The sequence below is a fragment of the Ranitomeya imitator genome, chromosome 6, assembly GCF_032444005.1.
Source record: "Ranitomeya imitator isolate aRanImi1 chromosome 6, aRanImi1.pri, whole genome shotgun sequence".
Lineage (NCBI taxonomy): Eukaryota > Metazoa > Chordata > Amphibia > Anura > Dendrobatidae > Ranitomeya > Ranitomeya imitator.
The window spans coordinates 154,962,996-154,976,898 of record NC_091287.1 but is presented as its reverse complement, the minus strand read 5'-3'; the positions used below and the strand labels follow the sequence as shown (position 1 = coordinate 154,976,898).

Genomic DNA, 13,903 nt, shown 5'->3' with positions numbered 1-13,903 from the left:
GATCCTTTTGGTGGCCATCTCTGTCGCAGGATGTGCGTTCTTTTGTGCAGTCCTGTGGGATTTGTGCTCGGGCTAAGCCCTGCTGTTCTCGTGCCAGTGGGTTGCTTTTGCCCTTGCCGGTCCCGAAGAGGCCTTGGACACACATCTCTATGGATTTTATTTCAGATCTTCCCGTCTCTCAAAAAATGTCAGTCATTTGGGTGGTTTGTGATCGCTTCTCTAAAATGGTCCATTTGGTACCCTTGTCTAAATTACCTTCCTCCTCTGATTTGGTGTCATTGTTCTTCCAGCATGTGGTTCGTTTGCATGGCATTCCAGAGAATATCGTTTCTGACAGAGGTTCCCAGTTTGTTTCAAGGTTTTGGCGAGCCTTTTGTGCTAGGATGGGCATTGACTTGTCTTTTTCCTCGGCTTTCCATCCTCAGACTAATGGCCAGACCGAACGAACCAATCAGACCTTGGAAACATATCTGAGATGCTTTGTTTCTGCTGATCAGGATGACTGGGTGTCCTTTTTGCCTTTGGCTGAGTTCGCCCTTAATAATCGGGCCAGCTCGGCTACCTTGGTTTCGCCGTTTTTCTGCAACTCTGGGTTCCATCCTCGTTTCTGTTCAGGGCAGGTTGAGTCTTCGGACTGTCCTGGTGTGGATACTGTGGTGGACAGGTTGCAGCAGATTTGGACTCATGTAGTGGACAATTTGACCTTGTCCCAGGAGAAGGCTCAACGTTTCGCTAATCGCAGACGCTGTGTGGGTCCCCGACTTCGTGTTGGGGATTTGGTTTGGTTGTCTTCTCGTCATATTCCTATGAAGGTTTCCTCTCCTAAGTTTAAACCTCGTTTCATTGGTCCGTATAGGATTTCTGAGGTTCTTAATCCTGTGTCTTTTCGTTTGACCCTTCCAGATTCTTTTTCCATCCATAACGTATTCCATAGGTCATTGTTGCAGAGATACGTGGCACCTATGGTTCCATCTGTTGATCCTCCTGCCCCGGTTTTGGTGGAGGGGGAGTTGGAGTATGTTGTGGAGAAGATTTTGGATTCTCGTGTTTCAAGACGGAAACTCCAGTATCTGGTTAAGTGGAAGGCAACATCCCGTGGCAGGGGGTGTTGCAGGGAAGATTCAGAGGGGTCCCTGTCAGGCGTGGGAACCTAGCAGTGACTTAGCGACAAGGACAGATCGTTACAGAGCCGCGCCTGCACTACCTTGCGGCTGCATCTAAAGAAAGGACACGAAGCGAAATATATTGTGGAGAAGTGAGAAACGAGATCAAAGCACAAAGGAGAGCCAGTAGGAGTCGTGCCCCGAGATCGGCAACATCCTACTGAGGCGCGTAGTCGGTGGCCAGAACGTCGAGGAAGTAACTGACTCCAAGCATTACTTCAAACAGAGGCAGGACAGTTGATTATAGGTTGGCTGTCTAACATACATCACCTAAGAAGACATAGTGGGCAAGCGTGGAGAGGGGCGTCTCTAGGGTCCCAGAATAGCTCCGAGCCTACCCGGGTGCGTCCTAGCCATAACAGACTGGGGGACGAAGCAGAACATCAGAATAGAAACGACAGTTGTGAGGACTATCCCGAATGCTCAGCAGGGAAGGACTACAACACACAGGCGCTAGTTGGTAGGCACTGATTTCCACCTGCAAAGGGAACTCTGGATGTGCCTTCGGACCGGCCGGTCTCAGCCAGCCCTGTTGACAGTGCTCCGGATTGAGGATCCTGAAGTCACCAGTAAAGAGGTAAAGGGACTGCAACCCTGTGTCCTCGTTATTAACTGCACCTCACACCATCCCCACCTACACCACTGGGAAGCCCTGGGGATCTACTTCACCTGTGGGAAGTTATACCATCTAGCTGCCATCACATCACCCCAGCGGACCCCAAGCAGCGTCGGTCACCCTGACCGAACACCACAGGTGGCGTCACAAACACCTAACAACTTTCACCACCCTTTCCTTGGGCGCCCCTTAGCAGGGTCACGGACCGGGTCCAGCCACCGTGACAATCCTAGGACTGAGACAGAGAGGACCGATACCGAGTAACCCGCGGCCCTGCGTCTGGGGGCGCTCCATGTAAGTAATCTATTCCACAAAAAGTGAAGGGACGATGGTGGTCACACAAAACGAAGAGACAAAAAGCACCAAGCGCACTACTATATTGTGTACAGATGAACACTAACTAGGGTGCAAAAGTGGCCAAAATATGCAACAGAAAAATACCCTCACAGTATGTGTATTATCTGCAATTTACGATTTGTTTTTTCATATCTATGGGCCCTTTATATGTGCGGTTTAATAATTAGGTCATTTATTATTTATTTTTTCCTTTTTATGGGCTGCATCCCCTATTTGCGTCCTCGGTCGTACTGAGCATGCGCGCCCATGTCCTGGGTTTCTCTCTGCTCCTTTAACTGGGGGCGCATCTTTTGTGTGCTGAGCTCAGCCCCGCATGCGCAGTTGGGGCTTCAGCTTATTACTGTCCACCTTTCGCTGATTTGCGCTTTGGGCTGCACTGCGTCTGCCCACTGACATGTCCAGTCTCTCTCATTGTCTGAGCAGGGAGGTATCTCACTCTTGGGTTCATTTGTGCCCCGCATGCGCGGTGGAGGCTAGAGCCTACTTCCGCCCACACTACGCTCCCGCTAACCTGATCTCTATCAGGTCTGTATTGGCTTGTGCTATATTAACAGGATATGGCCACTACTTCCCCTGACGAAGCCCTATTCGGAGGGCGATACGCGTAGGGTCGCGTCTCCTTGGTTCCTGCTTGCCTGCACATGGGGATTTCATCCCCTGTTACTGTTTTGGGTAATATTTTACTCCTCGGCTCAATTATGGGCATTTGACTTACTTATTATGCATACTTTTGGCACTGCCTGATTTGTCCCCCCTGTTTTGTTGGGGGTCCTCTTTGTGTGCCTTTATCAGTGACACCTGATGGCTTATTGTTCTACATGCAGTGAGGCTTTCTCTCTGCTCCTTGTGGACACATCGCTATTAGTGCGGTGATTTAGGGCGGTTTGTCTTTGTGTCCAGGTTAGTGCATGTCTTTATCCTAGTCCCATGAGCCAGCGGATAGGTTTACTCTTAGGTCACATGCAGGCAGGGCCGTATTTGCCACTAGGCACTTGAGGGCACGTGCCTAGGGTGGCAGGATGCGGGGGGCGGCACCCGAACAAGGTATGTTTGTTTTTTGTTTTTGTTTGTTTTTTTAAAGTCCTTTTTGCAATGGAAAGAGCGGTCCCGGAAGCAGGACGCTCCGCCCTCATCTCAGATTGCTGGAGGACTGGGCGCCTCTCGCTGGTGGCTGCAGGGATAGTGCGGCTGTGCCAGGGGCGGCGCTCTCTGCTGCTTGGAGGACTGCCATAACGAGAGGAGCGGGCAGAGGAGGAAGAGAAAATGGTGGTGTGCCAGCATCTGCCGCCTCTCCCACTGCTAGTAAGTACCTTGGATCAGTACTTGCTCCTTCCATCCCTCCGGGTTGCTAGCGAAACGCCCCCTCCATGGCCGCCATTTGTTGCAACTTGCTATGGCATCATCACAGTTTCTCCTTCTCCCGAATGGCTCAAGTACAGAAATGTGCAGCTCTTGTGGTATCTCCCTGTCAGCTCTGGTCACCGGCCGTACAAAGGAACCAGACACTGAGGAGGGGGAGGCGGCACCTTTAGTATCGAGCGTCCTGCTCTGATCTGTGTAGTAACCAGGGGGCAAGTGCTACTGTACCTTGTGCTGCTGTGCCCCCTACATAACTGTACTCTGCTAATTGGCCCCATGTGCTGCTGTGCCCTGCTACACTACTGTACCCTGTGCCCCCTACTGTACTGTACTCTGCTAATATGCCCCATGTGCTGCTGTGCCCTGCTACACTACTGTACCCTGTGCCCCCTACTGTACTGTACTCTGCTAATATGCCCCATGTGCTGCTGTGCCCTGCTACACTACTGTACCCTGTGCCCCCTACATAACTGTACTCTGCTAATATGCCCCATGTGCTGCTGTGCCCTGCTACACTACTGTACCCTGTGCTCCTACATAACTGTACTCTGCTAATATGCCCCATGTGCTACTGTGCCCCCTACACTACTGTACCCTGTGCCCCATGTTCTGCTGTGCCCCCTACACTACTGTACCCTGTGCCCCATGTGCTGCTGTGCCACCTACACTACTGTACCCTGTGCCCCCTACACTACTGTACCCCATGTTCTGCTGTGCCCTCTGCAATACTGTACTTTGTGCCCCATGTGCTGCTGGGCCCCTTACACTACTCTACCCTTTGCTGCTGTGCCCCTATAGTACTGAGCTCCATGTGCTGCTGTATCCTCTCCCCCATGCACCTTTTTGCCTTCTGCTTCATGCACTACTGTGTCCCATTATTGTTGTGCCCTGTGTATTATGGTGCCTTGTGCCTCCTGTACTACTATGCCCCACGTGTTGTGGTGCGCTGTGCCTCCTGTACTCCATGTATTGTGGTGCCCTGTGCCTCCTGTACTGCTGTGCACCATGTATTTTGGTGCCCTGTGCCTCTTGCACTGGTGTGCCCCGTGTGTTGTGCCCTGTGCAACCTGCACTGCTGTGCCCAGTGTGTTGTGGGGCCCAGTGCCTCCTGCACTGCTGTGCCCAGTGTATTGTGGCTGGAGGGTCCAATGTTACTTGTCCCTGCCCCAATGGTCAAGCAACCCATTGCTCCCAGGGGTCTGTGGCCCTCTAAGCGCCACATACTTGCTGAGTGTAACCTGGCAGCAGTGCCGTATTTGTCTCTAGTCTGTTGAGGGCACCAGGATGCGGGGGAGGGGGGGGCACCTGAGCAAGGTTTTTTTTTCTTTTTATGTGGATAAGATGCCGGATCTGCCGCAAATAGCAAAAATCGCTGATGTGAAAGTAGCCTAAGGCTAGGGTCACAATGCGTTAGTGCAATCTGTTTAGCGCTAGCGGATTGCGCTAACGCAATTTTTTTTAAGGGGCCGCGTTTCGGGGTCGCGGTAACGTCCCCGCTCTCGCAGATCCCCGATCTGCGAGAGCGGAGAACGGACCTCGGGCGCGCCGCGGACGCTGCAAACAGCGTCCGCGGCGTGCCACAAAACACCAGCGCGTCGCTAGCGCGTGCCGAAAATGGCACACGCTAGTGATGCACGTTCCCATTGCCGTGAATGGGCGCGCTAACGGACGCGTTGCATGGCGTTAATTTCGCTGTGCAACGCTGTCTGTTAGCGTTGTCCCATTAACGCAATGGGAACCTAGCCTTAGTCACTGCCGATAGTGTCATACTCACCAATGGGGGAGGCAGCACGAAAAGTGCCTAGGGCAGCAAAAACTCTAAATACGGCCCTGCATGCAGGCATGTTATTATGTATTGAAATAATATATGTTTATATCTATACATGGACCAAGTTGTTTATATGTATTGTTTTTAATTGTGTTTTAAATTTTTCTGTGGTTTGCCAATAAAATTTCCTGTTTTTCATATATTTGTTATTTTTGTTATATACGCCTGTGGTGTGCATGTGTATGATGGTGGTCACACACGGCATATCTATGCTCACCTGCACAGGTGTCAGAAATATTCATGAGGCTGTTCTATGTGCATCATGAATTCATTATTTCTGACACCTGACTTGATGAGTATAGATCTCTTTAATGTGACAGTCATTGTCTCTTCAGTCTGTGTCCAATGGACACAGCAGAACAGAATCAGGACGCAATGACGTCACCAAGGTTAAAGCAACATGGCTGCCGTCACACTAGCAGTATGTGGTCAGTGTTTTATATCAGTATTTGTAAGCCAAAACCAGGAGTGGAACAATTAGAGGTAAATTTTGATATTAACATAATAACTAGCACCTATGCCTTTATCACCCACTCCTGGTTTTGGATTATAAATACTGATATTAAATACAGGCCAAATACTGCTAGTGTGAGGACAGCCTTGGTTTGTAGAGGACATACATAGGAGACACGGTCAAGATGCAAAAAATAACGTTTATTAATGAGAAATATTATTAACATTTAAGAAAATTACTGGTACAGATCTAATTACAACAGGACATTTACACAACATTGTCCTGCCATGACACACGTCCAATATCAGAATCAAAAAAGGCGGCAAATTGGTCCCGCATGTGACCAACTGCTGCAGTTGACCGTAGCGGGTGATGATGGTAATCGGGCAGTGGATGTGCAATAGGTTCATCCAGTTCAATGTTGGGTCGCTCCTTAACCATTATATAATTGCGCAGAACCACACAGGCTTTGACCACCTCGTCGACGGTCTCCATTTTTAGATTAATGGCTGATGCAAGAATGCGCCATTTTGAGACTAGAATCCCAAAGGTGCACTCTACTGTTCTTCGGGCCCTGGTCAGTCTGTAGTTAAAGATCCTTCTAGTGTGGTTCAAGTCCCGACTGGAATATGGCTTCAGTAGGTTTTCACACATCTGAAAGGCCTCATCCCCAACCATAACAAATGGCATCGGTGGACCTTGAGTGTTGGGGAGAGGTTGTGGCTGTGGAAAATTAATTTTTTTGCCATACACTCGGCGGCCCATATCAGAGTTCTTAAAAGTCTGGGAATCGTTGTCACGGCCAAAAGCTCCAATGTCCACGGCGATGAAGCGACAGTCCGCATAGGCTATTGCCATGAGCACAACAGAAAAATATTTTTTATAATTGAAGTACTCCGATCCTGTCCTGGCTGGTTTGATAATGCGGATGTGCTTTCCATCCACCGCTCCCAAACAGTTGGGGAAATCACACACACACTCCAGAATTTTTCAGCTATTTCAAGCCACATGTCCGCGGTGGGTAGGGGTATAAACTCATCCCGGAGTACATCCCACAAAGCCCGGCAGGTGTCTGCAACTATTCCGAACAGGGTCGATATTCCAAGCCGGTATTGGAAGTGGAGGGATGATAAACTCTCTCCTGTTGCCAGAAATCTGGAAGAAAATAATAAAAAAAAAATATTACAATCTATTCTATTTATGGTGTGGTTACGCTAAAAACAGAAAGGATAATACACAAAAAATACATGTCAGAAAACCCAAAATTTGGACTGTCATTGGTTTAGATTTGGAACGTACCTTAATGTAACCAGCAGACGTTCCTCGGGTGGAATCGCTCTACGGAGCTGGGTGTCCTGTCTCCGTATGGTTCCTTGGACACAAGCAAGCAAATTCCGGAACGAGTCTTGCGACATCCTGGTATATTCCGGGAATTTCTCCGGGTTGGCATTAAGCTCGCCATACAGCGTGTGATAGGCTCCACGTCTCCAAAAACGCCTACGTTTGTCTCCTTCTCCATCTTTCGCGATTTCTGTCTTGCTCCCAAGCAAACGCACAGGCAAGAAACAGCTTGATGCTTAAATCCAGGTTGAAATAAAAGCTCTCCATGCGAAGATCCATTATGACACAGGATACAGGAGCAAAATCTGAAGATTTCAGCTGTTCAAGGGTCTATATAAAGATATCCCAAAATACACACCCCCTGTAGTCACATTGGCGGTGTCTGGTTATCTAGATTTTTCTCCTGTAAAATTTGTCACCATGCGCACCAAAAACGCAAACGCAAAAAAAAACGCATATAAACGCGGTGTTTTGTAAACCGCATGCGTTCCCGCATGCGTCTAAAAAATGCCGCGTTTGTACGCGTTTATATGTGTTTTTTCCAGCACTTGCGGATGCGGATTAAACGCTGCGGATTCTAACGCAAATGTGAAACTAGCCTAATAAAAGGCAGGAAATTCTCCAGCCGATCAGTAATGTCTTATTATACCGCGGATACACTAGAGGGCGCACATGCGCTGCTGCTGTCTAGCTATTCACTAGTTATCCAGCGGCCATCTTGGTACACCTCTCACAGTACACCCACAGCTCAGCCGTCTGGCCCTTACAGCCCCACTGATTTCCTGCATCCATTCTACACACGCCCGTGTGGTATAACAGGACGCGCAGCTTTAACTCCTCCCATACATCACATGATCAACAATCAAAGGTCCTTTAGTTCAAAACCTACATTTTACCCCTTCATGGAACTGATCACGTGGTCATGACGTCATTAAAGGTCCTTTTACCTCACTAGTATCCAGCTGTGTGAGAGGCTGGCAGCGCAGGGCAGAGATGTCCTGGGTGCGGGCGGCAGCGGCGGAGCTCCAGCCACCGGGGGAGGATGAGGTGTTTGATGAGGAAGCAGATGACATGAAGCTCCTGCAGAATGACTGGAAGAACAATATGGAGAAGAGGCTGAAGGTGGGTGAGGGCTCTGCTGCTGCTGCGGTGTGCCCGCCAGTCACGTGGGGTCTTGGACTGGCAGGAAATAATAACATGAGCCACAAACACCTGAGCTCCGTGATGGGAAATCACTAAGGCCCCATCAGCTGTGAGCAGTGCCCAACCATCAGTAATGGCTGCTGCCATAGTGCAGCCCCGACCCAGAGATCGCCATCATACACTGTGTGTGTTCCCTTACAGGAGGGCTATGCAGATGGCGTGGAGGCCGGGAAAGAGCAGGCGCTACAGACTGGATTCAATGTGGGCTATAAAGAGGGGGTGACCCTACTGCTGCCTTGTGGAGAGCTCAGGGGGACATTGAGGTGAGTGCAGACCGTGTTATTAGTGCATTCAGATCTAAATGTACCGTATTACTTTACTGTATACACTACGGAGTGTGTGTGCATGTGGGGTATATAGTGCGTACGCTGTGTGGAGTGCATGTGGGGTATATAGTGCGTACGCTGTGTGGAGTGCATGTGGGGTATATAGTGCGTACGCTGTGTGGAGTGCATGTGGGGTATATAGTGCGTACGCTGTGTGGAGTGCATGTGGGGTATATAGTGCGTACGCTGTGTGGAGTGCATGTGGGGTATATAGTGCGTACGCTGTGTGGAGTGCATGTGGGGTATATAGTGCGTACGCTGTGTGGAGTGCATGTGGGGTATATAGTGCGTACGCTGTGTGGAGTGCATGTGGGGTATATAGTGCGTACGCTGTGTGGAGTGCATGTGGGGTATATAGTGCGTACGCTGTGTGGAGTGCATGTGGGGTATATAGTGCGTACGCTGTGTGGAGTGCATGTGGGGTATATAGTGCGTACGCTGTGTGGAGTGCATGTGGGGTATATAGTGCGTACGCTGTGTGGAGTGCATGTGGGGTATATAGTGCGTACGCTGTGTGGAGTGCATGTGGGGTATATAGTGCGTACGCTGTGTGGAGTGCATGTGGGGTATATAGTGCGTACGCTGTGTGGAGTGCATGTGGGGTATATAGTGCGTACGCTGTGTGGAGTGCATGTGGGGTATATAGTGCGTACGCTGTGTGGAGTGCATGTGGGGTATATAGTGCGTACGCTGTGTGGAGTGCATGTGGGGTATATAGTGCGTACGCTGTGTGGAGTGCATGTGGGGTATATAGTGCGTACGCTGTGTGGAGTGCATGTGGGGTATATAGTGCGTACGCTGTGTGGAGTGCATGTGGGGTATATAGTGCGTACGCTGTGTGGAGTGCATGTGGGGTATATAGTGCGTACGCTGTGTGGAGTGCATGTGGGGTATATAGTGCGTACGCTGTGTGGAGTGCATGTGGGGTATATAGTGCGTACGCTGTGTGGAGTGCATGTGGGGTATATAGTGCGTACGCTGTGTGGAGTGCATGTGGGGTATATAGTGCGTACGCTGTGTGGAGTGCATGTGGGGTATATAGTGCGTACGCTGTGTGGAGTGCATGTGGGGTATATAGTGCGTACGCTGTGTGGAGTGCATGTGGGGTATATAGTGCGTACGCTGTGTGGAGTGCATGTGGGGTATATAGTGCGTACGCTGTGTGGAGTGCATGTGGGGTATATAGTGCGTACGCTGTGTGGAGTGCATGTGGGGTATATAGTGCGTACGCTGTGTGGAGTGCATGTGGGGTATATAGTGCGTACGCTGTGTGGAGTGCATGTGGGGTATATAGTGCGTACGCTGTGTGGAGTGCATGTGGGGTATATAGTGCGTACGCTGTGTGGAGTGCATGTGGGGTATATAGTGCGTACGCTGTGTGGAGTGCATGTGGGGTATATAGTGCGTACGCTGTGTGGAGTGCATGTGGGGTATATAGTGCGTACGCTGTGTGGAGTGCATGTGGGGTATATAGTGCGTACGCTGTGTGGAGTGCATGTGGGGTATATAGTGCGTACGCTGTGTGGAGTGCATGTGGGGTATATAGTGCGTACGCTGTGTGGAGTGCATGTGGGGTATATAGTGCGTACGCTGTGTGGAGTGCATGTGGGGTATATAGTGCGTACGCTGTGTGGAGTGCATGTGGGGTATATAGTGCGTACGCTGTGTGGAGTGCATGTGGGGTATATAGTGCGTACGCTGTGTGGAGTGCATGTGGGGTATATAGTGCGTACGCTGTGTGGAGTGCATGTGGGGTATATAGTGCGTACGCTGTGTGGAGTGCATGTGGGGTATATAGTGCGTACGCTGTGTGGAGTGCATGTGGGGTATATAGTGCGTACGCTGTGTGGAGTGCATGTGGGGTATATAGTGCGTACGCTGTGTGGAGTGCATGTGGGGTATATAGTGCGTACGCTGTGTGGAGTGCATGTGGGGTATATAGTGCGTACGCTGTGTGGAGTGCATGTGTGGTATATAGTGCGTACGCTGTGTGGAGTGCATGTGTGGTATATAGTGCGTACGCTGTGTGGAGTGCATGTGGGGTATATAGTGCGTACGCTGTGTGGAGTGCATGTGGGGTATAGTGCGTACGCTGTGTGGAGTGCATGTGTGGTATATAGTGCGTACGCTGTGTGGAGTGCATGTGTGGTATATAGTGCGTACGCTGTGTGGAGTGCATGTGGGGTATATAGTGCGTACGCTGTGTGGAGTGCATGTGGGGTATAGTACGTACGCTGTGTGGAGTGCATGTGTGGTATATAGTGCGTACGCTGTGTGGAGTGCATGTGTGGTATATAGTGCGTACGCTGTGTGGAGTGCATGTGGGGTATATAGTGCGTACGCTGTGTGGAGTGCATGTGGGGTATAGTACGTACGCTGTGTGGAGTGCATGTGTGGTATATAGTGCGTACGCTGTGTGGAGTGCATGTGTGGTATATAGTGCGTACGCTGTGTGGAGTGCATGTGGGGTATATAGTGCGTACGCTGTGTGGAGTGCATGTGGGGTATAGTACGTACGCTGTGTGGAGTGCATGTGTGGTATATAGTGCGTACGCTGTGTGGAGTGCATGTGTGGTATATAGTGCGTACGCTGTGTGGAGTGCATGTGGGGTATATAGTGCGTACGCTGTGTGGAGTGCATGTGGGGTATAGTACGTACGCTGTGTGGAGCGCGTGTGCAAGTGTGGAGCGCGTGTGCAAGTGGGGTGCGTACACTATGTGGAGCGCGTGTGGTGCGTACGCTGTGTGAATTGCGTGTGCAAGTGGGGTGTGTGGTGCGTGCGTGGGGTATATGGTGCATGCGCTGTGTGGAGCGTGCGTGGGGTATATAGTGCGTACGCTGTGTGGAGTGTGAATTTGGAGTATACGCTATGTGGGGCGTTTTGCACTGGAGTCTGCATGACACCTTTAGGTAAAACTAATCATGGGTCACCAATAGTGATGAGTGAATAATATGTCTGAGTCCCCGCGGCTGCATGTCTCATGGCGGTTAGACAGCCGCAATTCGTGTAGGAATTGCCTGTTTGTTGAGACGCAAACATTTTTTGAGCACGCCGAAGACACTCGGTTAGCACTAGTGATGAGCGAGTATACTCGTTTTGCTCGGGTGGTCTCTTGAGTATTTGTGACTGCTCGGAGATTTAGTTTTTGTTGATGCAGCTGTATGATTTACAGCTGGTAGCCAGCCTGAGTACATGTGGGGGTTGCTAGGGAATCCCCACATGTATTCAAGCCTTCTATCAGCTGTAAATCATGCAGCTGCATCAACAAACACTGAATCTCCGAGCACTGACAAATACTCGGAGACCACCCGAGCGTGCCCGAGCAATGAGTATACTTGCTCATCATTAGTTAGCACCCAACAATGCTGTGATTGCACCTAATCCGAACACGTTTGCTCATCACTAGTTGTTGCTATGACAGCTGTGGGGGTCTAACAGAGGCCTCAGAATCTGCCATGACGGTAGGCCTTTTATGTTGTTCTCCAGGAGCTCCGCCATGTGCACACTCTTCTTTGCAGTTTTGTCAGTTGACCTCCCCTAGTTGTAGTGGGACAAAGTGTGTTCCTCTTCATCCTCTCTCCAGCCAAAAATGGATGTTTCCAAAACTCTATTAAAATGATGCAAAAAAGATGCTCCAAACTAAATAAGTGTGGAAGAGATTGTTTATTATTTACTTTTATTATTTATTCTTAGTGTCCCTTTAAATTGATCACTGATTTCATATTCTTGACAGAGAAATGGAAACAATTATTTTTAATGAAGCAGATGTTCCATGAATTTGAGATTGCTAAAAAGTTTCACTCCCGAGGTCTTTACTAACGGTAATGGTTTTACTCTTCCCTAGTGCCCTCGTCACATGGTGTGAAGTCCATGATGCTGACCCTGCGACATGTGCACGGCTTGGTGAGCTCTTATCTTCTGTGACCCAATGTGAAGACAACCTAGTGAAGAGCTTGTCATCAATTCATCGGATTACTCAGCCATCTGACATATCAAGCGCATTGGAGGACATGGATTTAACAAGTTGTACAAAGCCATCCAGTGAGGGGGCATGTAATGGTGGCCAGGACTGTTTACTCAACCAGGAATCCCATTCTACATCATTTTCTCGCTGTCAGACTGTACAACAATTAAGCAATGTAATGAAACATGAACTTGATCTAATTCTGCGAGACACCATTGCTCTAGTTCAAGAAAATAATATGTCTGCAGATCTTTTTTCTTATTTGCAGATGCTAAAAACAAAGTATTGCTTTAGGGCTGCTGATCATGTGTGACGTGCATGGACTGGAATTGTTTTAGATCAACAACTTTTACAATGGTTGTTTTTTTTTCTTTGCTGACAAGTAGATTAGATTAAATTACCTTATTTATTGTATTGCACAAATGCTTGCAATTCAGGATTATATTTTTATCGACGGGGTTGGAAAACATTAGTTTTATATTAAATTTTAAAGGTTCATTAATCTTAAACTACAGTGCTGGACTTAATCAGAAGAGGATATGTGAATGTAGTATGGAAGAAGGACGTTCTTGTACGTCATCTTATTCCACAACTCCTCTATTAACCCCTTTAACCCCAAGGGTAGTTTGCACGTTAATGACCGGGCCAATTTTTACAATTCTGACCACTGTTCCTTTATCTATATACATAATTGTCTAAGGGGTACTTCCGTCTGTTTGTCCTTCTGTCACGGTTATTCGTTCGCTGATTGGTCTCGGCAGCTGCCTGTCATGGCTGCCGCGACCAATCAGCGACAGGCACAGTCCGATTAGTCCCTCCCCTACTCCCCTGCACTCACTGCCCGGTCGCCCTCACTGTAATCCCCTCCACTCGCTGCTCACACAGGGGTAACGCACTCCGTTACCGCTGCTATTAACCGTGTGTGTCCCCAACTATTGATGCTGCCTATGCAGCATCAATAGTAAAAATGTCATGTTAAAAATAATAATAATAAAAAAAAAAACTGCTATACTCACCCTCTGCTGCCTTTCTCGCTCCTTGCCACGCTGCCTGGATCGCTCCATTGCAAGCGACAGCTTCCGGTCCCATCCCAGGGCTGGTGTGCGACAAGGACCGGCCGTGAAGTCACGGTCATGTGACCGCGACGTCATCATAGGTCCTGCTCACACCAGCCCTGGGACGGGACCAGAAGCTGCCGCTTGCAATGGAGCGGTCCTGGGAGCGTGGCGAGGAGCGAGAAAGGCGGCGGAGGGTAAGTATAGCAGGACTTCAACGGGCTATAGGTGAGTA

At 49.4% G+C, this 13,903-nt stretch overlaps 1 protein-coding gene across 1 annotated transcript; it reads left to right on the top strand.

Annotated features, from left to right (window-relative positions):
* The first annotated feature begins 7,960 nt into the window (after positions 1–7,960).
* YAE1 (YAE1 maturation factor of ABCE1) lies at positions 7,961–13,115 on the top strand. The gene is made up of 3 exons (XM_069730214.1): positions 7,961–8,240; positions 8,463–8,584; positions 12,494–13,115. The coding sequence occupies exons 1-3, from the start codon at positions 8,112–8,114 to the stop codon at positions 12,924–12,926; spliced, it is 684 nt and encodes a 227-aa protein (XP_069586315.1). The 5' UTR covers positions 7,961–8,111; the 3' UTR covers positions 12,927–13,115.
* Positions 13,116–13,903: the final 788 nt, after the last annotated feature.

Excerpts from the sequence above, each read along its gene's own strand:
- YAE1 (XM_069730214.1), top strand. The coding sequence starts at position 8,112 with ATGTCCTGGGTGCGGGCGGCAGCGGCGGAGCTCCAGCCACCGGGGGAG. Across the intron at positions 8,241-8,462 it reads ATATGGAGAAGAGGCTGAAG|GAGGGCTATGCAGATGGCGT; the intron begins GTGGGTGAGGGC and ends GTTCCCTTACAG. Across the intron at positions 8,585-12,493 it reads GAGCTCAGGGGGACATTGAG|TGCCCTCGTCACATGGTGTG; the intron begins GTGAGTGCAGAC and ends ACTCTTCCCTAG.